This window comes from Rhea pennata, chromosome 1 (assembly GCF_028389875.1).
Source record: "Rhea pennata isolate bPtePen1 chromosome 1, bPtePen1.pri, whole genome shotgun sequence".
NCBI lineage: Eukaryota > Metazoa > Chordata > Aves > Rheiformes > Rheidae > Rhea > Rhea pennata.
Window position 1 is genome coordinate 144,771,273 of NC_084663.1, and position 25,732 is coordinate 144,797,004.

Genomic DNA, 25,732 nt, shown 5'->3' on the forward strand with positions numbered 1-25,732 from the left:
ACTGGATCATTTTCCTGTATTTTCAGTCTATCAGGGAAGAAGAGACAAAAAATTTCCTATCCTGACATGCCAGCTCTTTCCCAGTCTTGGACTAGTCAGAGTAGACAGGACAGCAGGCAGGACATATGTGCATGACAAAACATTCAAAACTGTATGTCTAAAATAAAGCTCTTGACTTCATACAGGTATTGGGTGGATTTTTCAAGAGAAGCTACTTCTAGTTTTGAAAGTTCATGTTTTGAAGAACATTCTGAAGTTGGTAACTACAGAAAAGGAGGTATTTCTATCTTTTTGCTTAAATTTTCATGCACTTAGGAAATCTTGCACTGTATTTACCTTAAGATGACTACTCTGCTAGGATCCAAAAGAGGTCCATGGTGAGTGACAGGCAATGGGTCATGGAACCTTTTTTTTTTTAGTTAATTTTGAGAATGAACAGTGGAGAATCAAATTCACTGAGTTTTACTAGTAATAATTATAATGCTTTTACATTAAAGAAAAATCAAACTATTGTTCCTTTGCCAAAATGACTGCAACTCAGACCCTGTGCTATTTGATCGACAAGCCATTCAGTGCCAATCATGATCCCATTTACCCTGCCCTGCTCATACCTCCTTTGTCCTTGGCTGTCTAGAAACTGCAGTCCACATACTTTCAGAGACTTTAATTTTGATTAGCCTGCATTTCATATCCCTGATAAATTTTGTCACCTCTAACAAACTTACTTTGAAATGTTTATTTCATTCAATGTATTTTCTCACTTAGGCAACCCTACAAGAAGAGGTAGCAAAAGCTATATTGTCTCCGGACACATATTCTTCTTTCCTTTCAGCATCCCCTCCTCTCTTATGTATTGTGGCCTGATTTTCCTATTTCCAGACTTTACTCTTTCAGGCTGCTTCTGCCATTTTGTTTGCCACTGAACTGCTCACTACTGACCTGTCCATTCCAAAGCATTCGTTAAAAAGCTTTAACGAATTTTCTATAAATGAGCATAACACTAAAGCCTACAGCTTGCAGTGTTGACTCCAAAGTGATTTAAAAAAAAATCTCTGTAGTCCCCTCTCTGCATCCTACTTAAAAAGAGACTTTTATTCTGGTCTAGGATGCGTCTGTAAGGTGGATGAACATCGCCAGCCCAGGACGTTGCGTTATTGCTGCAACCCCGCCGTGCACGCCTTTGGGACTGCGCTGGCACTCGGCCTGGCACCGGCACCCCTCCGCGGCCGGACGTAGCACCTGCCCCCGCCCCGGGGTGCAGGTACCCGGGCTGTCGCCTCGCGGGGCCCGGCCGGGCCTATCACCGTCTGTCCGGCCTCCTCCACCGCCCTCCCGCCAGCAGCGACCCCCCATAAACAGACCCCTCTAGCCCCCCTGCAGCTCACCTCTCTATGGTGCGGGACAGGATGTCCCGCCTTCCCCCTCCTTTCTGATTGGCGGAGAGCTTCGCTGGCGTCTCGGGGGCTTAGCCGCGAATTGGCCGAGTTTCCCCCGTTGCCAGTGTCGAGGGAGGGAGGGGTCGGCGAGCGGCGCTGCCGGCGGAGGAGGTGGGGGGAGGGCTAGCCGGAGCCGAGCGGGCGGCGGTAGATCGGGCGAGGGGAGAGGAGCCGCCGCCGCCGCCACGGACGGCCGGTGAGTGCGGGGAAGCCCCGCGTGCGCCCCGCTGCTAACCGCCGTCTCGCGCGCGCGCGCGCGCCCCGGCTCCTCCATCTGGCTCGGCGGGGGGGGGGGGGGGGGGGGAGGGGGGGGAAGAGGAGAGGCCCCCCCCCGCCGCGCCCCGCCCTGTGGAGTTGGCCGCTGTTGGGGGGGGGGGAGGGCGGGGGGCGTGAGCGGTCCCGGCCTCGGTCGCGCGGGGTGGGGCGGAGCCCCCCCGGGGGGGGGAGGGGCAGTGCAGCCCCCTGCGATGGCCCCTATGTGTGTGTGTGGGGGGCCCTCAACCGCCCCGTTCCCCCCTCTTCCCCGGGCTGTCTCCGCCGCCCCCTCCCCCCCCGCGGGCCCCGCTGTCCTCTCCCCTCGGCTCGCCGGGCTGGATTAAAACAGCGGCTCGTAACCGTAACGGGCGTTGACAGCGGGCCGCGAGGGCGGGGGGGTGCTCTCGGGGGGCTGGGGAGGGGGGCGTCGTGCGGCGGGGGGAGCCCCCGGCTCGCGGCGGTGCTGGCGGTGGAGGGGGTGCGGGTGACCCTGGCGATCGCTTTACGTTGGCCTGCTGCTTGCGTAATCTGCGATCAATTATGTATTTCATGCAGCACTTACGGGTTTGAGGGCAGCGCCAGGCCGCTGGTGTTGCTGCTCCGTGCAGCAGAAGGGAGGTTTTCTTCCACGAATGCTGGAGGGAAGCTTTTTGCTTCGAGTAGTGTTCTTAATGTATGTTTTTTCCCATGTGAATGAGGGAGATCCTTATTCATGCTAAATTTTTAAAGCTCAAGTGGAAGCCATCCTAGTCAGAACTGAAATAGCCTTTTATGATCTATTATATGTGCTAGATTGTTAGTTTTCATTTTTTTTTTTTTTTTTTGTGGCAGGTTAGGCTGCCCTGCCAGCCTGGAGAGAAGGCTGGAGAAGGAAACATGTCTTCTGAATCTTTTTGTCTGGCTGCTCAAACTAGGTTTGACTCCAAATGGTTGAAGACAGACTTACAGGTAAGGTAATAGATGTATCTATTACATCATGACCTTTTGGGTGCAGATCCAGGATGCTTTTAATCTAAATAGCTGACATGCGGAAGACTGTAGTATTGCTGTTGAGCCTGGCATGTGGTTTTTGACTATACTGATTTAAAAGTCATTTGAAAAAATGAACTTTTTGTGAAGTTGAAAGTAAAGCTATTGTCTGTGTAGTCTCTTCTATTTAGAACCAAGCTGCACAGGGAATAAAGCACGCTCTTAGGGGTGTACGTGTTTTATTTAGGCTGTTACTTAACTTTTTGTGTACGTATGAGCTAGCTGCTTTAATGCACAAGAGAACTGAAGCAAAAGAAGATGGAAATCTAATCTAATTTGTATTCTGAAGGATTCAGATTAGCTTTTGCTATAATTGTTTGGATAACAAGTATTCACTTTAAATTGTGTCCTTTTCCAAGGGAGTTAACTTTATACAGAATTTGTGGAATTAAGAGGAAAATGTAGAGAAGTAGAATGGTATGAATCAGTTATGTTTATTTTGGATGAAACAGGTTAACTACGCTAAGTCTTTGCCTTCTCTGTCTCCTTCCTTCTCTCAGATGTTGCATATAAATACATTACTTTGAAAAACCTTTTCACGTTCCTACTTAAAATTCTAAAATTTCTGTTGGGATCAGCCAGTATTAGATTTACATCTGTGTTATAGATTTAAAAACAAACAAACAAGCAAAAAAGTCATCCTGGCCCAAAGGCAAGTGCTGCATGATAATGGATGATTATGGTAGAATTCATCTGTTCTTGTGCTTAAATAAGTCTCTGTCCCCATACACTTGCAATCCAAAACCAGTTTTTCTCCAATATTCTATATCAAACAGGCTAAATCAGCTCCAGAGGTAACAGATAGCTTTTAAGGTTGTTTTATTTAGTAGCAGTTGTGTGCAAATGATAGGGCTTGCTCTTTGATTCTGTTAGATTAGTTCATCTAAATTTCATCTTTATTCTTTCCAGAGTCAAAAATCTTGATCCAAACTTTTGGCTAATGGGGTAAATAAGTAGTACAAAACAAATTGAAGATGAGCTTGTTAAGAAATACAGAAATATTAAATATTTTTCTAGTAAGTGAATAGCTAAGATTCTGAAATACATCTCAGGAAGCTGAGTTCTAGATTACAAATATGCTACTTCAGCTCTTTTAGAGTAGAGGAAGATTGCAGCTGAAAAAGTAACAAACTTTATAACAGCTGCTGAGTATGCACTGCCTGTTTTTCTTCTGTATTACGTGAGGTAAAAAATGTGACTGTACACATGATTTCTCATGTTTTTCCTCTTACGTGCAACACCTTGTTTTCTGCATCCCTTCTTATGTTTACGTACACTTTTGATGTCTGTACTTTAGGATGGTTTTTCAACTGTGTGTGTACAAGTGCAATGAAATATTTGTATGTTATGGGTTGTGTAGTTACCTTAATGGGTTGTAATAATTCCACTAAATAAAGATCTTAATTTGTAACAAATTTCAAAGAATAGCTTCTTATTTCTATAAGAGCTGAGTTCTAGCAAGTTAGTCTTTAATTGCCAGGATACTCTCTTTGTTTTCTTCTATTTGTGCTCTAGTCAAAATAATGAGATTAATGAAGTAAGAGCACGGTAATCATTTGGGATCTGCTGATCATGAACATTCCTTCTCTGGAATCTGAAGACTAGCTAGGTCTCCTGAGGATAATAAAATTTTCTTATTAAGTTAGCAATTTTTCTTAGTATTACATAGGTCGTCTTTACAGAAGTCTATATGGATATATGTCTGTTATTTAACAGGGAAAAAAAAAGTGCATGTGAATCTTGAATTGCTAATTTTTAAGGTATTGAATGGCAGATGTCTTCTATCAAGTAAGTGGGTTTGGGCACTGAAGAATCTTCTTTTTCTTCTGTGTGACTGACTTTTAGCTACTGGTTGATTGACATTATCTAGTTAATTTATGAAATCTCTTTATAAATATAAATCCTATCAGTTAAGTTCTGTATGTACTGAGTATGCTGATTTCCTACCATGTGCTTTTGTGCCTGGTGACTATCTAAGGGCATTATCAGGGTGCAAAAGAACAGGAACTGAAAAGACAAGCATAATAGCCAGGAGAGCTTTGAAGAAAGACAAACTAATTTATATAAATTAATCAGGCTGACTGCATTTTATTGCTTGGAGTTAGACCTTAAACTCTGCACTTTGCAGCTAGACTCTTAATTTCTCACTGGACAACAGTCAAAAGGCATGTAGGTGAAATTTCTTGGAGAAACAAAATTCTGTTGGGAGTTCCCTGCTTTAGAAAGCATCAGAGATTGGTTAATCTTTAAAACAACTTTTATTTATTATTATTTTTTTTTATGAAGTTCTTTGCTGTTTCAAAATTTGAGAAGTGTAGCTAGAATAGGAAGGGAAATGTTTCTTCTGATGGAATAGTACTCTCCAAGGTCTGACATTCATTTTCTGCCACTGTTTCCAGAGAGCCCTTACTGTGGACTTGCTGGCTGTGACAGTTACTCTAGAATAAAACCAATTAAATTTCTCTAAAAATCATCAGATCCTTTTTGCTTTAGCTTGATATGAGGTTGCATCAGTATTACAATACACACTGTTATAATATTATATACATTAATGATGACAGTCTGTAATATAATGGTCTTAGTATACACAGAAAAGAATGATACATGGATTTGAATATGGCTTGTGTTCAGTCCATGTGTAAGAGCAGCTGTTCCAGTTGGCACCAAGGCCAAATTTAAGTGTCCTCATTTAGTTTTGGGAGGTTACTTTAAAAGACAGAGCATGATGTAGTGTGTTATTACTTGCTTTAAGAAAACACCAAGATAAAAGCCCTTTTGTTACAACAGTGAAACTTTTGCCTGCAAGCTAAACTGAGTGGTGTGAAATGTTAATGGAAACTATGTTGTGGAAAAATATTTTTTACTGATTTTATTTTCTCTGAAACCAGTTTAATCAGTCCTATTATAGGAAGCCAAAAAGCTCAACAAAGACAAAGGTGCTCTCCATAACTATTTTAATTTATTTATTATTTACTAACTTTGTAATTAATTGACTATTATGGTCTTTGTGACAGATGCTAGGATAATGTAGAACTGTCTAGAAACATTTATTTTGTGAAAAATTAAATTTCCCGTTGGAAAAAAATCAAGATCTTCTCTATTGCCTGGAAAACCCAACTGTTACACAGCAGTTGAGAAATTATCATAGCTTAGCTCAGTATGATGTTGCATCAGTAATGTGATATGTTCTGATATTGCAGATATCAAAAGTGTAAGATAGCAGATAACATTTTTGTGAATAATATAACTGATAGTTTTTAGCACAGGCCGTTCTAGTATGGGTCATGTTTAGTGTGGTTGCCTGAAAAATGGGAGTATCACTTATTTCTAATTATATTTTTTTGAATTTGAATTGGTGTGTTAAAAACACAGTACCTACATATATTTATTACTGGTGGAAATCATTACATTTATAGCAGAATCTGTATGTAATGGAGAACATGGTTTAATGACTCTTTCTAATGAAGACATCCCTTTTAAGAAGAGAATATAAAAACACACAATTGCAAGATAACATTAAAAGTGTTTACTTAAACCTAGATATCCAGTGTGCTGAGTCAAATTGTGCTTAAAATCAGATGTTTAAATAATTTTGATTAAATGAATCTGCTGTGCTTCTCATTTAGAACCTTATGCAGAGGTCTTTAGCTGGCAGAGGTTCTGGTTTTTGGTTGTTCTGCCATCACTAGTTAATGTGGTGCGTGTGATTGAACTGCTGTTTATTAGTCTGCTTATTCTGGATCTTGCAGAGAATTCTATTGTGCTGAATAGCAGGAGATGGGGGAGAAAAGCCTTCATTTTGCTGTAGCTTGGAAAAAAACTTTAGGCAGCAGCGGAGGTGGAGGAGCTGTTTACAAGAGCAATAGAATGAATTTTCATCATTTTCCGTTCAGTTCATGGTTGGCAGGCAATTTCTGTCATATTCCTTTCCCACAGAGATGAAAGAGGTCTTTTTAAAGGGAAGTAACCAACTATAAGAGTTGCATTTGTCTGAAGTTTTCTTAACTTTCTGTCAAAGTTAAATTTGGCATCCTGATTTTCATGAAAAGTCCACTGTTCTAGCATCTAGATCAGTGTTTTGCTGGTAAGAAAATAATGTAGATATGGGGTCTTGACTCTTAAAAACAAAAAGGTAGTGAAAATTACTTTCTCTGTTTTGTTGATTTCCTGTTCATTTTCTCCTTAACTTCAATTTTCTGCTCAAAAAATGAAGGGCTTGGTGGAAAACCTTTTTTTTTTCTTTCTTTCTTTCTTTTTTTTTTTTTTTTTTTTTTTTTTAAGTAGTAAATAGCAATTGAAATCAGAACTTCTACATTTTTAAAGAAGGTGGTTTACAGTAGGGAATTTCTAGTTATTTTAAAAATAAAGTAATGGTGTTCCACCAAAGTTAGTGATTTCCAGATGAGGGGTTAGGACCATATATGGAGTGAAAGGTTAGACAAAATATATTTAATGTTTATGCAAGTATTTGGGCTCCAACAAAACTCCTGTTCAGAAGATGAAGGAAGGTAAAGAATTCATACTCTAAATTTGAAGGATTGACATTGTTTTTTGCAATTATCTTTTAACTGCTAATGAAATTTTGCAACAAATGAAAGTCTGTTATCATTGGGACATCTCTGATTTATGTCTAAATATGTTGAAGTACTGTGGGGCTGCTTAACTTTTTTTGTCAGAGCTTTAGAGTAATATGTTAGACTGAATTATGTTTCACTGTGCTTTGCTTAGGTATGATAAACAGCTGTGATTTCATGTCATGCTTCAGTGGAGAGGGAATGAGACTTGGACAGAATGTGAAGAGGAGTACAACAAAAAAGGAAAAATAAATTGAATGACTTGAAAAAAGGAAAGACAGTGGGGAGACTTGGAAAAGAACTTACTGTTCCTCCCATGTATTTCTTCACTGTTCATGTGTTGAAAAAGAAATGAGAGAGTGTTTTTCCACCTATTTCTATTTTTAAAAGATTTTTTTTTAGCATAATTTTAAAAATAAAGACAAATTTTAATGCAGAAATAGCTGAAAGTAAGAACAGAGTCCTCTCATTTTTATATCCTTTTAATTGCTGGCAGTTCTAGGGTGAATGCATGTTAAAATCTTGCGATTATGTAGTCACTTTCTTCAGTTTCCAAGACAGTTATACAAGGAGGAATCTTGCCTGAATCCCTGTGGGGTTTTTGTTGTATTTTTACTTTTTTTCCCCCCTCTGAGTTCCAGCTAAGTTTTTACAGAGATTTCTGTCTTTTCTGCTAATAACCTGCATCAGGCACATAATTTGATGGATCACATGAAATGTGTCTGACTTTGACCAGTTGACTTTAAAACAAAATCACAGCTCCTGATTATTTTTAACTCATTAAAACAAACTTTGTGGTGGTGCTTTCAGAATTCTCAGAATCTTGTCCAGTTGTAGTTGCAAGATTTGATTTTCTTGAAACTTAAGGAAACACATTAATGCCAATACCTTGTTCTGTAGAAATTGTTGGGGGGGAAAAAATTAATGCTGCCTCCTTGGAGGAAGGGAACAGCATATGCCAGCAACCAAACTAGATATCCCTTGGACTTAATTACATCTTGTACCAGTCAGAATAAATCACACTTAACAGTGGAGATCAGATTAGCAAAAGCTTAGAGTAGGGGTTGCCTACTTTACAGTACAGTAGAAGTTCACTTTGAAGTCTATTTAGGCTTTTGCTTTTTTGTCTAAAGATATGTGAGCAGGGCTAAAGCATAGGTTCAGGTTTAGGTAAGAGAGATGCAATAGGTGAGATGATGCCTTAGAAGTGCAGGGATCGAGACACGGTCTGGGGATGAGAATGTGTGATAAACACTGGATGCAGAATGGGGTTTGTGAAGGTGAGGTGTATAGGAGATGTGGATATGTGGCCGTCTTGTCCAAAAGGAAGTTAGGAGGCCTCACGGAAGGGTGAGGGAGATCTGGGACATTAGATTGGAAGCTGTTTTGGTGGAATGCTTAGGAGGATGCAGAACACAGAGGCCAAGGTTACAGGGCCCTGATTTTTGGGAGGATGGAGCATGGAGCTGTTGGGAAACTCAGTCTTGGGAAGGCAGTGGAGAGCTGATGGGGAAAGAAAGTGATGGAGCAAGCAGGGACTTGGGGTACTTATGTGTAATTTTGAATGTTTGTGCATCTCTGAAACTACTGTCAGCTACAGATTTTTGGTGAAAACTATTCTTAGTTTGTTACCTTTTTCATCCATTTGAACAGTCACGAATGAAGGGATTAAATTATTAGAGGGCAAGATGTTCACTAAATCAAGGAGTCTAGTGAATTAGCTATCTCTATTGGGAGAGAGAGAGACTTAACGACAAGAGTGCTTGTTTCTTGTTGAAACCCCACTATGTCAGCAACACAATGAACGTATGATAAGATGTTAAATTCTCTTGGGAAATATCTCCAAAAAGCCATTGTGAGCACCCTCTTTTTCTTTTTCATGAGTCATTTGAATACTTAACTACCTATACATGGCATACACAGCCTCACAATAATCTTAAGTTACTAAATTCTACTGGTTAATAACTCATTAAACCATGCTTGCTTTATTTACATTCCTATTCTCTAATTTCTGTGCTTGCATAGCTGCATGATATAACAAATAGGAAGCTGTAAAATACTAAGTTTCTTTTGCCCATTGCACATGCACTCTACTTCTAGCAAGTTTGTGTGTCATGAAATCTGATCGTTCCAGGCTTGTCACTCAGCAGGATTTCTTGCCTTGTTCCTCAATTAGTGCATTGAACACTGTCCCTGTCAAAAATAAATCACCTCTCCCATTTATTTCTCATCCGCAACAGTAATTAATTAGGTCTTTGCCTTACAAATGGAAATTCTCTTTAACCAAAAATCTGTGGCAACAAAATGATGTTAATAGTACCTGAGCAAACAAAGTTTAGGAAGCCCTGCTTTTCAGCATATCTAAGCTTCACCAGTCTGGATTGTTAACACCTACCATTTGTTACAGTTTGGCATAGGAATTGGTACATATAGACTGCATGTCCATGAAATAATTTCTCTGTGGGGTAGCTGTAGCACCATAGATGTATTGATGAAAGAGGCTGTATATTCTCATGAATGTTGCATTCGCATTGCTGTGGTTTCAATTTATCACGGCATTACTGTACTATACCTCTGTATCTTATATATAGTGAAGTTCAGGTGAGTTTTTGTCAAATGTGGCTTTCATACATAGCTGACGAAGTGCAGGATGTAGAACAAAGTGAGTTGATCTGTGTTTACGTAAAACATCAAGGGGGGTGTTTGGATTGGAAAGTGGTTTGTATCTCTGAGAAATCCACATGGTCAAGCTATACTGTCTTTCTGCTGAGACCCAACTACTAAGTAGCTGAGGAGAGACTGATGTGGTTTGACTGTTTGAAGCTTGGTGGCTATGTGAAGGATATTAACTTGCCCTTACTGTTTCTAAAGACATTGGCAAAACAGGTACATATGTTTATAAAGCTAATTTGTATATGGCTTCACAGAACATTGCCTGGAAACATGTTTATCATCTTATTTCTGTACAGCCTGGGAGATCAGACTTTCTTCTGAGTGTGCAATTTTCTTCTCTTTTGCAAAATACCATTGGTTCCTTTGTGAACTTTCTGTAAACAAATGAAAGAAGGATTATATTCTTGGGAAAACATCAACCAAAGGCAGGTGTTTACAGAACCTATTTGGAGCAAAGTTCCAGTTCTTACCTCTCGGCCCTTTGATCTATTGGTAGACTCGTTGCAAATGACTGAATGCCATCAGAGAAAAGGGAGAAAATAGTATATGCTTGTGTTGGCTTAAGATAGTTCTGTTTTTCTTCATAGTATTTAAAACTATGTGGTCAAAAATTTGACTTTTATACCCTACAGTTGACTTACTCTTATCTTCAGATGCCAGCTTCTGTAGTTAAGAGAAATATTTCACTTAAGGGAGTGGGATGCTTTTATTATGTTTATAGAATTCTGATTTGGGGATCATGAAAATAAAACTGCTTAAGTAATTTAACACTTAAAACAAACTTTTCATAACTTTCACTTTTGGATATTGTAGTGGCACTTTTTAATATGCCTGGATTGACTGGATTAATTGTGAACTTCTTAGAATGAGAAATGAGTTGCCATTGATTATGATACATGAATCGGTTGTAAACACTGATTCTCAGTCGTCCTTTCAGGCAGTTTTTTTGCTATTGCTACAAAAACCACCCATGATTCCTACCTTCAAACACAACATACTCCCCCCTGCCCTAGGTGGAGCAAAGTGTTAACTAAAGTATGAATAAAGAGCAAAATTGTTCTTTTAAATGCCTCTTTACAGTGCAGGCTTCCCCATGAAGTACTTGGGATGGGGAGGAGGGAATGGCACTGCCTCTGGTTTATAATCTTAATGGTTGTTCTATCTGTTCATAACATACCACAAAAATGACTTTAATAAGAATTTGAATGCCAAACCCAGTGCAAAAGAAATTTTGTTTACTTTTTCAATTTTTATTAGATGCTTGAAAGGCTTGTGTGTGAGCTTTGTGCCGTGTGAAAGAATTAGAGGTTAGAATGGGGAAAACGGTTCTTTTGACTGTATTTTACAGCAGTGCTTGTCTTGTGAAATAAAACAATGCTGTCTTACAAAGAAAATTGTGTTACAAGCCTCCAGGCCTATAGGGTATAAGGTTAAGGGGGTGAGAATAGTTTTCCATACCAGGATGATCTGAAAATGTTAAAAAAAAAAAAAGATGGTTTAATAGACAAATCTTAAATTTGTGAAAATTGTAATTTATTCTGCAAGTCAGATCAGTCAGTCAGGGTTCTCTCACTGTTTTTCAAGCTTGTGTTCTGATATAGGTTAACTTTCAACAGGCTGAAGTTTTAAAATAACTAAGTAAATTCCTGCAACGTAGGCACCAAGAAGAGTGAAATAGTTGTGTTTGACTGTTTTTTCAAGAAAGCCTTGAAAATTGTGTAGATTGACTTCCTTAAGTGTCCCACTGAAGAATATGCTTGCTTCCAGTCAAAGTGAACACCACTGAACGCTCTTTAATTGTTTATTTTTAACTACTTATAGACCTAGAACAGTGAAAAAAATTCCATTGATAGTGGACTAATGATGTGTGTGTGGGTTTATTTATTTTTTTTTATTTTTTTTTGGTGTTGAAGTGGAACTTTAATTTAGGTTATTCTGATCTTTTTCTGTATTTGTTTGGGCAGTTATAAAGCTTTTAAGAAAACACTGAATCTCTCCAAGAGGCCCGTGTGCTGCCTAGCGCACCTATAGTCAGTAAGGTTACACAGAGTGTAATACTGGTACTACACATAGTTGATAAATCGTAAATGTGTTGAATAATGTTTAGTTCACACTGTGGGATTCTTCTCTCTCTTATCCCCCAGAGGACAGAAAATGACAAGACAAATAAATGCAACATGTCAGCTCAAATTTTATGTGGAAAGAAAAACGATAGAAATCATCAGTTTGTGTTGAAATGAATTTCTTGAGTATACAGTGTGAAGTCAGGAAACTAATACTGTTTTTTAGTATGTTACAGAGGTGTCAAGAATGAAACTTCGTTTTACTGACACTAATTAGACCACCAAATGACTTCTCTGCTGTTGGTGAAGAAGTTGCAACTCTTAAGAACTTTAATCTTTGATCAATAAAATATCTGTAGGAAATAAAAATAAATGTAATCTTGTGGATTTCTGTGTATAATGGTAAATATTTTACAGCAGTTTTGCAAGTAGCATCTTTGCATTTGTTCTTTTTATTCAAATCCAAAATATTTTGGCCTAGTTATATAACACAAAGATACTTCTAAATAAACTTTCAGCATGTTTCAGTGCACCACTTTGGTATGCTAAAGGTATTCTGTTTTTCAGTTTAATTTACTTTTTTCACCGTTAATGTTACGAGGTTGCAGTTGTAGCCTGGTTTTTGTGGAACTCATGTGGGACGTAGACGCATGTTTTTGCAGTGTTTTACAGAGCAGGGAACATCATCAGTAAAAGACTCGTTATCCTGGTCGGCAGGATGCTTCGAAGAATCCTATCCGAATTGATAAATCTTGATGAAGAAAGTGTTATAAATTGGAGTTTCGTGGCCGGTTCAGGCCGTGGTGGTTCTGCCATTTGTTTTCTCACAAGCAGTGGGTGTAGGTTTGCAGTCTCGGGGACGCAGGGAGTCAGTGCAGCCGCCGTCGCTCCCCCGCGCCTGCTCAGTGTTAATGGCACCCGGTCCCACAGCTGCCTTCAGTAGGTGGTTGCTCAGGGGCTTAGCCCGCATGAGAGGAGCGCTGTGGCAGCTGAGAGGAAGAGGGAAGGTTGTGGCTGATGCTTTCCACAGTGGGACCAGTCTGAACTGGCTAAATATGTTTATGAACCTGTGGCCTTGGTGTCAGGTATTTTGACTGCGTGCCCAGTTGTTTAATTTCTGGTTTGGAGTGGGGGCTGTAGCAACTTCCTTCTCTGCTTCCCTGTTTTGCCAATTTATTTAACCCAAGTTTTTTTTTTTGATAGCTTTTTCTGCTTTTTCTGAAAGGAAAAAAGGGGGAATTTTTCTGCCCCCCCCACATTTATTGCCTTAAGTTATCTTGAATGTGCGGATCATTCTAGGGGAAGAGGGGCATCCTCTACCACTGGAATTATGTGGAGTCATCTCAAACGTGTATATCGTTCGGGGCTGAGCAAACTGTGCTTTTGGACTATTTTGAGCTCTTCACTGAAAAGAAATTCATCCTGCTATATTTGAGCCTATTTAAAAGTTATTGCTTTGAACTTTTAATCTGTAAATAGCATAGCTAGTATGAGTGGAACAGAGGATCAGAGATGCTAATGATTATGTATATATTTTACATATATATGTGTGATTCTGTGTGTGTGTACAATACATATTCTTCAGGAATTGTGTGTGAATGCATCTCCCCTATGCCCTCCTTCCTCCCCCCCCCCCCCAAATCAAGGAATATACCAGTGAGACAACTAACTACATGATCTTTCTTCCATTTATGACAAAATATAAAATTTTGAGTGTTAGCTTGAGTTGACTTGGGAAAAATACAGTGATGTTTATATATATAAAAATAATATACATATATTATTTTTAACAGCTTGCTTTTACACGAGATGGACTGTGTGGCTTGTGGAATGAAATGGTAAAAGATGGGGAGATTGTATATCCTGGAACAGAATTAACACAAAGTGGTGAACTACCTCCAAGGAAAGGTATGATTTTTTTTTTCCTATTTTTTTTCCTTCTGCTGTGATAGTGAAAAAGGAGGTCAGAGTTGTTACTGTAATAAATCTTTGGCTTCTCATAAGATGTCTGTACATTTTAGCAATATTCATATTTTGAATTAAGTAGAATTGAAACTGGTCTCTTAAAAGTGTACAGAAAAGTAACCTCTGATTCAGATGAAGGCTGTTTCAGCCTTTTGAAACTAGATGTCATATCTAAGCATGTTATGATGAGAGAGGCTTGGGAGTAAACTTGTTTGGTATACTTGTTCTTTTTACAGATGAAGCTTCCTGTCTAAAGAAATTGGGCAGAGAAAGGGGATAAAGGCAATATCACTGTTGCATCTTGATGAAGTGATTAAAAAGTCAGCTAAAGAGCTGTCCACAATCTGACTGAGAATGTTGCTTTTATTTTTTACGTCTCCTAGTTTATTTTGAAGTAGATCAGCCACTCAAAATCCAACGAACGGCAGATTAACATATTTATCCAGAAGAGATTGTTTGTATTTTGGTAGAGGGGGATATTGTTTCACAGAGCAATTAATAAGATGGGCTGTGCCAAGATGAAGTGGTCCTGCCTTTTTCTTTGTGTTGGTTGTGGTGCTCTTTTGACTGCATAGTTTGCTAAGCCTGTTTCTGCCAGGTTAGCAAAATCAACCCTTTTTTTTTTTTCAGCTAGATTAGTTTTCTGTTCACTACCTGATGATTTTCATCAGTAAATGTGTATGACCCCAAGGAAATGAGGCTCTAGAAGAGGGTGGAAGGGTAAAGTGGAAATGCGCATTTTTGGTAGCAAGGAACTGTTATTTCAGCTTCTGCTGCTTCCTGACCTGCAATGTTGGATAGACATGGATTTCAAACCAGTAATGCTTAATTTAATTGCTTATGGAGTTCTCTTTTTAACCTATGATTTCTCTCCTTAAAAACAAAAAATAAAAAGTCTTTGGATTAAAGGAAATTATTTTCACAGGAAAGAAACCAAAATAATTGATCTTTGAGGGGAGAGTGCAATATATGTTATTTTTATCAAGAATATAAATTTCACAGTTAGGGGGGACTGTATGCAGTAGTAAGACTAGAATTCTGCTCCTGAATGCTTTAGTCTAGAAAATGTCTTTGTCTTTGTGATGCTGACCATATTGAAGATTGTTGTTGATACTGGATGAAAATACAGCTGATCCTATCAAAGGGTTACTACAGCAGCTGCTCATAAAATGGATGCAGGAAATGTAATTTTTTCCTGTGGTTGACTGATGCTAAAAGACATCCTAAACTTGCTGTAATGGAGGGTTATCCCATTGACAGGTCATGACAGAAAAGTGTCACAGTGATTGTAGGATAATGATTCAGCATATTCTGCTCTGATGTAGCAAAAAGATAACAAACATCTGTAATAATAAGAGAATGTTTTAATTGCGTCCTGTAAAGTAAGTATTTAATTTCCTTTTTATCTGTGCCAGATCATTGTATGTTGCTTTTAGAATTGTACCTGTGCTGATCTGTAACAGAAAACTATTCTTCCAATATCCATACGGTTAAATGGGCTCAAAGAATTAAGCATTTTGTTGGTGCTGTAGTACTTCTAATCAGCCTATAGAAAGATGTCATAGTGGGTTTTACTTTCAGAGGAACTGTTGGAATATAATTAAATAGGAAAATGCCAGCTGTCAGTTCTCATCCAAGTAGAGATAGTAGTACAGAGTCAGTATAAAGTCAAACAACAAAAGTGCTAAGCAAGTGTTCGTCTACATGTGTAGACATGTTTGTCTACATTTATGACACCTATTCTGAACCATGATTTGAACTTCTGTGTTTTTTTTCTTCTCTCTTTTTTTTTCCAAAGCTGGGTATATGTGCAGATGACTTGAAGGATCAAAAAAGTTTAATATGTTAAAGGCCGTAGGGTGCTGTTCCTTAAAAATGCAGAGATTCTGACAGTTTACTTTAGAAATAAGGCATTTTGTTTATCTTACAAAGTCAATGGTCCAAGCTGTAATGAGGCTAAGACTTTCTCACATTTCTATTTTTATTTTTAAAACAAGACTGCCACTTGTCTTTTCCAGTTCTGCAGAGGTAGGCTAAGTGTAAATAACCACTGAACCAACAGAGATCTATTCAGAAGTGAGCATTATCTGAGTCTGTCAGCATTTTTCCTCATTTTGCTAAATTCTTTGATTAGATGCTTGCTGAAAATATTACAGAAAGTGATAGAATTTTATTAGTATTTAGCATTAGTTGTTCCATGATTTTGTGCCATCTGAAAGATTATGATTCAGCATGGTCTTTATTTTTTGCCCTTATCAATAAATGATGGGATAGGAATAATGCAAGGTACTAGTTGAAAGTTGAAATAGTTTCTGTGGAGATGCCATAGAATCCTTTTCATCTGTGCTTGATTCTCAATAATCATTAATCTTGAACCACAGGCATGTGAAAACATCATGTATAAGATGACTCCAGAATCCCTTATATTTTTGATTTTGTTTTAAATTCTTACTGCTTTACTGAGACATCCTGAAGCAAACAAAAATTTCTTAAATTTTTAAAGACGTGAATTAGATTAAATGGCCCAAGTAATCTGAACATTTTTTTCCTCTGAAGCGGTGAAGTATAGGGACATAATACAGATCAGACCTGTTCACTTCTGCGAATATGTCGTTCTTCTACATAGGTACTTCTAAACCACCTCTCAATTAAAGGCTTTGGGAAAATACAATAGTTCATTTAGAAACTTGAATATAGCCGTTTTAGGCTATTAACTCTTAGAATTAATGTTTGAATTCTCTTTCAGTGAAGTTTGCCTTCTTAAAAGCCATTGTGCTGGCCAGCAGGATTTGCAAAATATTACCATCTTGCTTACTTGTCTTGAACTTTAAAAAGAAGCAGCCAGTCAAGGCTATTTTTGGTCAGTGTGGATCAGATTGTGTATCCCATTAGGCAATAGAATGAGTTATGGAACCAGAAAAAATGATGCATAATTTGTGCCTCTGAACTTGCAGCTCTTATTAAATTTCATGAAATTAAAATCAGGAATATTTCAGTCTGTTTAGTTGATAGCTACTTTTTGCATAAATGATTTACAAATGTAATTCAAGAGCAGAGTGCATACTAGTAATTAGATGTATCTAAATACCAATGCTTTTATATTCAAAGCAATATATTATAATCTCAGCATTCACATTCTGCAGCTATACTGACTAATTTGCAGATAAATGAGAAGTATACATAAGAGAGGTGGTTGTACCTAGTCCTTCTTTTTATGCTGTTTAAGAAGTTTTGATTTGAGTTTTACTCTTGAGTTGTAATCCCTCTCTTCTTCACCAGTGCTGTAGCTCTCTTAGTTGTAACTGGGCTGCTCAGAAGAGGCCCTTCGTTCTTGCGGGGTGTCAGCAGAGGCAATAGACTAGAAGAGCATGCTGTTGATAGCGAAAAGCATTCCTTTTCTCTCTAGGAATGATATGCAAATTTTGCCTTTTTTTTTTTAACTTGTTAGAAAAATGTTTGGTTAGGAGTAGTTTTTTCTTAATAGCTTTTTAAGTGCATTTCAGATGGGTGGTTAATGTGTTCAGCTGACTGTGTATGTTTGCAAGTAGCTTCTGAGGACACAGCTGTGATAGTAGTGATGTACAAATACAGGTGCACTTCCAGGGCAGCAAAATTATCAGGCTAGCATTAGGAAATTTGGGATCAGGTTAACATTTTATATACTAGAAGCTCTTTTTTTATTCCTCAAATTTATGTTGAGATGGGAATCCTGTTTCAGTTAGTTATATTCAAATTTCAGGACAAAAGTACAGAATTAGGAATCAGCTTCATGCTTCTGATCTGCCTTTGGTAAAACACTGAGCTTTTTATTCCCATCTCTCTTCTCCTCCCTACTCTCCCAGAAGTCAGACCTCTATGCCTGTTAGCCTAGTCTCATTGAATCCATCAACCTCATCCACTGTTGCATCTGCAAATAGATGATAAAGTCCAAATGCCGTAAAGTGATTCTAGTGAGGGTGGCAGAAATCAAATCTTTTTAACAGTAACAGCATGTGGGAGCTGGCTATGCTGGCTACTGTTCAGACCACGTGCATCTCAAACTGCAGTAGTGAACAAGAGTACAAGATAATCATCTGGTTTAGGCCTCCTTTACTGTGTAAGAAAAAAACCCTGTTAAAACGGAAAAGTGCTTCTTTTCTCTCCCTCTTTTCTGTATCTCCTAAATCAGCTATACTGACTGTACCCCGGGGCTCAAGCATTTAGTATTCACATAGCTGTGGATAATCACATCTTGTTTGCGAGACAGAGGGAAGTCACCCTCCTGCTAGGTAGTTTGACTTCATAAATGGAAAATGCTTTTTTGTTATCCAACAGATAATCAAAAAACACATTTAAAATATTTTACATAGGAAGAAAAGGAACTTTATCTTTTGTTTAGAGTTAGGAGACTAGAATCTTCTGTCATCTGGATTTTTACACCTGGAAGTCTATGTACATGTGATTTGCAAATACTTAGGCATGCATCTTTCCCTCACAAATTACCATCAATTGACATTTTTATGAAAAAAAAAATCTTAAAAAAAAAAAAATCTTAAAATAACATTAAAACCTCCAAACACTAAGTCCTCCTTGTCCCGTTTAGTGGGATAAATAGTCATCAGTTAAGGCAAAATCAAAACTACTAAATCTTCCAGTCTTTTACTTTGCATAAGCTTAGAGGAAGCTGGACTTCAGAGTGTGTGTCTAGCATTGATCAGGTCTAGGGGAAGTTCTCACAGATTTCTTGCACATGCTGCAGAAACTTTGGTGGCTTCTGTGAATATGCTGATCATGTGAAGTTGTGGGTTTTGGTGGAAGAAACTATAAGAGATGGCCTGACTACTTAGGACTTCATCTGGTAATGTTAGTATCTCCTAGTCTGCTGTTTAACCAAGAGAGCAACTGATTATTTTGAATAGGTTTGGGAGTATTTCCCTGATCTAAAACTACTGAATGCTGTTTTAGAATGGTCTTAAAATGCAGCCCATATGCAGAGCACACTGCATAGCTTCTTGCCTTAACAACAAAGGTATTTGTGGCAACATCTGCTGGGAAGTGTTTGCAGGTTTTTTGCTTCTGCTTAAGAATTCCTGACTATATCGGTTCATAGGAATTCAAGAGCAGCACAGGATCTTACTTGTAGCGGATGCCTGAGACAACCATGCAGTGACAGTTGTCTTCTTCACTGAATATGAAATGTAAGTTCAGCCTTTAGTTGCTTCCTTTTCATCCTCTGTTTATAGTGGGGTAGGCCATTGCTGTGACTGCCCTTAGTGCAGAATCAGAGATGATTTATTTTGCAACTTCATTTTGTTCTGGAAACCTGACCATTCATGGTCAGCTACTGCGCTCTGCATTGGGGACCAACTTCTGGCTGAGGATGGTTCCTTTAGTTGTTATCTTAGCTATTAAAATCCTTTTGCGCCTGTGTGATGCTGCAGTACTCCTCATGCCTTGTTCTCCCTACTCTTTTCTCCTTTCCTAGCTGGGCTATCCTTTAGTTATTAGTATTGTGAGGAAAGCTGTTTTTGTTCCTGATTGTTTCTTTCTGAAAAATTTTCAGGGTTTTCTTTTTAAAATCCCTTTCTTTAAACACACCTGAGCTTCCATAATTACGAAGTTCGTGTTGCTGCTTTAAATCTAGACTAACTGAAACCACCTTTGTACCTTAAGGGATAAATAGCTTTGTGCGAGTGTAGTGAAAATTCTTTAAGGAACAATTTGACAAGAGCTTTTAAAGTGATTTATGGCTCAGCTCTGTTCCTCCTTCTTCCTCCAACTGCTCATACAGAAATTTCAAAAAATTCCTTTCTGTAGATTTGAATGTGCTTAAACTCAAGATTATTTTTATAAAAAGTTTCAACCTGAGTTGAAACCTTCTCTATTTGCAGTGAGGAATTAGGCAAAATAATTTCATAACCTTTTATTATTGTGCTTTGCCAAGGATCTGTTAAAAAACATAACAAGTTCTACAGCTGCCTGCAAAAACTCCTGTAGTGTCTTGGCACAACACCTTCTACACGCTAACTAAAATCCCAGACCTTGTGGAGTGCATGTTTAGATGTGTGGGGGAGCGCAGAAACTGTGAGGTTAGTGTTGCTGTGAGGATATTCTGAACTGCTTGGGCTAAACAGGGTGCCTGGTCGCCAGTCTAACTGTATAGTGAAATTTGTGCCTTTAATATTATTGACTTATACCTTGGGATAGAAACAGCCACACTCGGTTACATTTTGGTTGTGGGATGGTGCTGAAGCTTGCTGCGCCACTTGGCAGTTCCTTGTGGTTTGAGAAACAGTCGTACTCGGCATGACTTCCACTTAGAAGTGGACTGTCCAAACTATTTTTTCCTGTTCTCAAGTGACCTCTGCTATCCCTTCCTTACTCCACAATCCCAACTGCAAGTTGAATGCTACAGTTCTCTTGCTCCCACTCTTTCTTTTTCTTTTTTTAATCTCTTGTTGCCTGCAGCTGCTGGCTCCTGAGTGCTAGTGTGTATTATAGGTTAGGAGACATTGGCTTTAATTTAAAGCTTGTATAATTAAGGCAGCTTAAAAAGATTTTGTTTGGGTAGTGCTGTTTTCCACAGTTAAGCAAATTTTTAACAGCTACAGAACCATAGATCCAGTTACAACCAAATTAGGTATTTATTTTCTCAGGTCAGGTGGAAAGAGTAGTTGAATGTATATGGTGATAGAATGTGGTTTGTACGTTTTGAAGTAACAAGAGGCCATAATCCGTGAGTGGGGTATGTGGTAAGCCTGAGGCAGGCTGCAATCAGATACGCTGTGTCCGGCTGCAGTGCTAATCCGCTGTTCTTGTCTTCTGAAATACGCTAATATAAATGCACATGTGCGTGTGGGGGGAACTGGGTAGGAAAAAAAAATTCTAATGCTGGCCAGAACTGTTGTGGCCGGACATTTGGAAGAGAGTCTGTGTAGAGTTCTGTTGGCAGATACAAATGGAGGAGCAGTAATTTTTAAGAGCCTGGTAAAAATGGCTGGAACTGATCTCTTAATTTGGTACTTCTGTAATTAGAACAGCATACCTGGTTTTGTTTGTTTTGGAGGGGGGGAATAGGTTGCAAATGCTGGCGTTGAGAACTTCTTGGGGAAGTGGCTAGAAAAGGAGACAATCGGATAGTGAGAAAAATAATTGCCAATGTGGCTCTTAATTGCAAGGTGTTCTTGTGCGTTGAGCTGGCTGGAAGTGCAGATACAGAAATCCATATTCACATTGGGCATAAGGAAGGACTTGTAGCCGTCTCTTTATACTGTGTTTGGAAGATTGGGGCTTTCATCCAATCTTTGATTACAGCCATAAGTGACTAATACCTGTTTTCTGTCTTTATGAAAGTAATAAGGATTGCAGATGCTGTTGTGAACAGCGCTGTTTGGGCAGAAAGTGGCGATGTTATTGTCATCGCTTGCTGGTAATTACTGAGATGGTAGCTACATCATAGATATTGAAGTACTGCTGTATTAAAATTGATGCCAGTGTAAAGCTCTCCTTGATTTTTGAAATTAAGGCAATTGCTGCCTTTTCCATGTTGGGAATAGAATATGAAAGTAACAAAATACTACTGAAATGTATGAGAGTAGTTGGGAGCAAAATCTGACTCAAAGTGCATTCTTTGGCATGTCAACCTTGTGTAGGGTATTGCTTTTAAAGGTTTATCCTTGGGAGATTACAGCAGTGATTTTCTTGATTCTAAACTCACTGTATTGTAAAGTGCTTAGCACCTGTAACAGTCAACTTCTTTTAACTACTTTTCCCTACTCTGTACTCTTAATGATAGACAATATTGCTGTAAATTTGTGGGCTCAGATTTTCATCTGTAAACTTTTGATCTAAAACTGAATTCAGGAGATAAGTAGTTTAATTGCTGGTCTTTTTTTTTTTTCTTCTCTTCTTTAGATGATGGCGCTGAATGTCAAGCTGCTTCAAAGAAAGAAGAGCAAAATGACAAAGACAAGAAAGATGAAGAAGAGACTCCACTGCCCACTTACAGGGCCAAATCGATTGTTGAGAGTTGGGTATGGGGCAAACAACCAGGTATTATGGCTGTTTCAGTAATTCTCACTGAAGCATTGCATATTCTATGTTGATCACTTCTTGTAGTATCAGGAGGTAATTGGATCAAATGTACTTGTTGACAGGTGTGTCTGTTAGATTAGTGGAATAAGTCTGATAAGTGATTAGCTGACAGGTGCATTTGTTAGATTAGTGGAATAATTTTGATAAGTGATTAATTGCATAGTTCAAGTTAAACATCACTTACTGTTATTACCTTTAGATTAATTAGATTCATGGCTTGAAGAGTTAATTTGCACCTTTCATATTACTTTAAGGAATGTAGAACTGACTTGTTTGGAAGAAATGCAGTGATAAAGTGAAATGTTAGGATGTTTTCAGAATTCTTTTCAGCTATGGACACTAAAAAGAAATTGCTTAGTTTTGGAAGTCTGAATCTTCTGTAGGCAGTAGAAGTTTAATAGAAACATGTAGGTGATTTTTCTTGACTTAGTGGTGTGGCAGGTGAGTTGAGTTGTGACTTGAGGGAGAAGGTTCAAATGGTTAGTGCAATTATTTGTCCATCCTGACTTCTGCTGACAGTAATCATACCTGTGATTGCAGTGGAAGAATGGTCTGTGTGTTCACGTTTTAGGCCATGTGAACATACAGACCATTCTCTGTGTGAATGATGAACATTTAGGCTATGTGAACATACAGAGGATTTATGGTTTATCAAAATACTAATTTTGATGTTGAAGTCAGTTGAAGTACATGGCTGTTTATTACTGTTCAAATTAACAGTAACTGATCAGAAGAAGCTTCACTTAAGTGATTTTTTTCTACAGTTTTCATGCATGGTGTTCCCTGTTTCAGATGTTGGCATCTAGAGACATCTGTTGTGCCTCCTTTTCTATCCCCCAACTGAAAAACTCTTGTGGAAAGAGTGTTGTCTCTTCAGTGCTGGAATCTGAATTAAGAAGCCCTACTTGCTAGAGAGGCTATTCAGCTTGTTTCTGATGAGCTACAGATCAGTCCCCAGTCTGCTCTCCTCTGCTCCATGCCAAACAGCTTGTCACCTTTTCTTAAGGACAGCAGGACAGATGGATTTGCTGTCACTCTAGTATAGGGACAGAGAGAATTTTGTAGTGTAAGAGGAATGAAAAGAATTGCTTGTACAGTGGAAGGGGGAGAATTAAATGCATTAGAGATATAACAGAAAGGTCACATCATTTTTGTTTTTATTTAGTGTTTATTGTTGAAGAGTAAAACAAAAAAAAATTATAAAACAGTAATCTAAATGCCAAGTATTTTTTCAAATTTCTCCAAACTGATAAAGATGTTTGGAACAAAGCTGTCCTTTAAGATCACTACCTCCCCCCCCACCCCATTCCCTCCCATTAATTTTTAAAAATTGGAAAAACAGTCATTTAAAACAAACAAAAAATCCTTTTTTGTGTGTGTGTGTTTGGAGCTTTCAGAAAGGAAAGGTTTATTTCTTATACTTACTTCAGTCCTTGCATATATCATGGCATTTTGGCACCTATGGATACTTATTCTAAAAATAATGTACAAAGCCTTTCTGTAATAAGTTCTTATTCCTTGTTTTTCGTTACCATTTGTGCTTGAAGTTTGGGTCACTTAGTTGGAATTAACTAGTTGACTGGCAAATTCATAAAAAAAAAAATATTACAAACGCATGTATGTTCTATCTATAGAACAGTGTTACAGGTGGCTTTGATTTCAGGTAACACTTTTGTATGTCAAATATAGCTAGCAACTACCTTTTGGGTCATTCTAGTTTTTATGCTTTATGATTCTCTTTATTTTTTTTCAAAATAAATCATTTCGATCTTGCTACTTCGTATAAGCTTTTCATAAAACAAAGAAATCTGTTTTAAGCTTTTCTAATGTCATCCTTCCTAAAAGGACGTGAGCCCTTGAACATTTAACTGTAAACTGTCTGTCAAAAGCATAGAGCACCTGTTGAAAAGGAGAATTCTTTCTCAGATTCTTCCTTTAAGTAACAATACATTTAAGACTTCCTATGTTTTAATTTGTTTGTTTTAAAATTCTCTATGTGTAGTATGTACTTTGGAGCTTAGAGATGCTTTACAAAAAATATCTAAAAGGAATTCAAAGTTTCTCTTCACTTCCTACAAAGTAGTAAGACTTACCGAGTTTCAAGTCGGTACTCTGAACTGTTTTTGTTCAGTTTAATGATTCCCAGTCTTATATTATGAAAATACTATTTAGACACTAGATAATGCACACCTATGTTTTGGAAGTGCTATAAGACAGCCTTATTTTGCTGAGGTATGTGGAGGTCCATACTGTTAAACTTCAGCAGACTAGGTCAGTGGGCCTTGTGATATTGATTCCCCATGAGGGTTGAAGGATTTTGAGATCAGACAAAAAAATCCGTTTATTAAATGTGTTGAGAAACGGTACTTTTTGTCTTTTTCTTTTTTCCTCATCCTCCCTTTTTGTTTCATCATCCTGGCATGAGTTCAAAGAAGGGAAACGCTTTCCCCAATTCCAATTTATGCTAAGATCAGTACTCTGCCAAAACAAAATAAAGAAGCTATAGTTTTTTAGCTATAGTCTTACCACACTAAATTCTGCAAAAATGCATAAGATGACAATAAAACGTGTAAGTCATTATTTGACTTTAATGGATTTTTTCCTTCTTCCTGGCTTCTTAGAGTTCATCCATTTCACATTTGCTTCTTACCTGGTTTTGGCCTTGAGCTATTCAGATCCCTCCTTCGCATAAGTGCTCCTTTAAACATCACCAGTCCGCTTGTGTGTGTGTGTGTGTGTTAACCTGTTCTTCTTGATTCTTCCTGAAAGTCGTGTTTTATTTCTTTGATCTGTTTTATTAAAATACTTTTTTGTGTCTGATGTGATTGGATAGAGTCCAAATGTTCTTCCTTGGATGTGGGAGAAAAAGAGGAAATTCATTGAAGCTGTTTTACGAAACTATAGAAAATAGGGCAATATTTTACTTTCTTAGGCTTGTTTTTCTTACCCAACTTTAGCATACCAAGACTATATTGAGTCCGGATAAAGAACAGTCTAGTCCAATATCCTGGCTGCAACAGTGTTAAGTAACAGTAACCTAATGAAGAATTAGGTGCTATGCATGTAACACTATCTGTAGCCTGTATATTTTGAGCCAGAGGTGATAGTATGTGGTTTCAGTCTTTTCTTGAGTGGTGCACATTTTATTTTGATTCAGTTAGCTTGTCTACTCTCTTTTGAACTTTTCAAATTGTTGTCATCCACAGCAACCTGTAGCAAGGAGTTTTGTAATTCAACTATATATGGCATGAATACTATCTTCTAGATTTTTGTCATCTGCTAGTTTCACCTAATGCTGTGTTGCTCTTATACTGGAAGAGACGATGAGCAATTGTTCCTTACTTGTCTTCCACCTGATACTGATTTTGTTTTTCTTTCTTTTTTTAACGCTTTTGTAATAATTCCTCCTTTACTATGCACACGCACAAGCACAAGCACACACACGAGGACATTTGCCTGTTTCCGAGGCTGATGATCTTAATTTATGCAACTTCTTTGCATGCAGAAGCTATTCCAAACATTTTTTCTTCCTCTTACTTTTTACTGTTTTTTTTTTTTTTTTTTTTTTTTTTTTTTTTTTTGTGCTGGGGAAGATGTGTTGAGAAGACAAGAGCTGCATATAGTACTCTAGATATGGGGACCTTATAGGTTCCATGAGGTGGCA

At 38.1% G+C, this 25,732-nt stretch overlaps 1 protein-coding gene across 3 annotated transcripts in view; it reads left to right on the forward strand.

Annotated features, from left to right (window-relative positions):
- Window positions 1-1,557: 1,557 nt before the first annotated feature.
- The window catches only part of HERC2 (HECT and RLD domain containing E3 ubiquitin protein ligase 2), a 116,519-nt gene continuing 92,344 nt past the window's right edge, over window positions 1,558-25,732 (forward strand). For 2 of the 3 annotated variants that reach the window (XM_062601561.1, XM_062601564.1), the window contains exons 1-4: window positions 1,558-1,632; window positions 2,523-2,639; window positions 13,824-13,938; window positions 21,889-22,026. In XM_062601561.1, the coding sequence (XP_062457545.1) occupies window positions 2,568-2,639; window positions 13,824-13,938; window positions 21,889-22,026 (325 nt within the window). In that variant the 5' untranslated portion in view covers window positions 1,558-1,632; window positions 2,523-2,567. Of the gene's footprint in view, window positions 1,633-2,345; window positions 2,365-2,522; window positions 2,640-13,823; window positions 13,939-21,888; window positions 22,027-25,732 lie in introns of those variants that run through there. The other variant, XM_062601562.1, reaches the window with a different exon arrangement.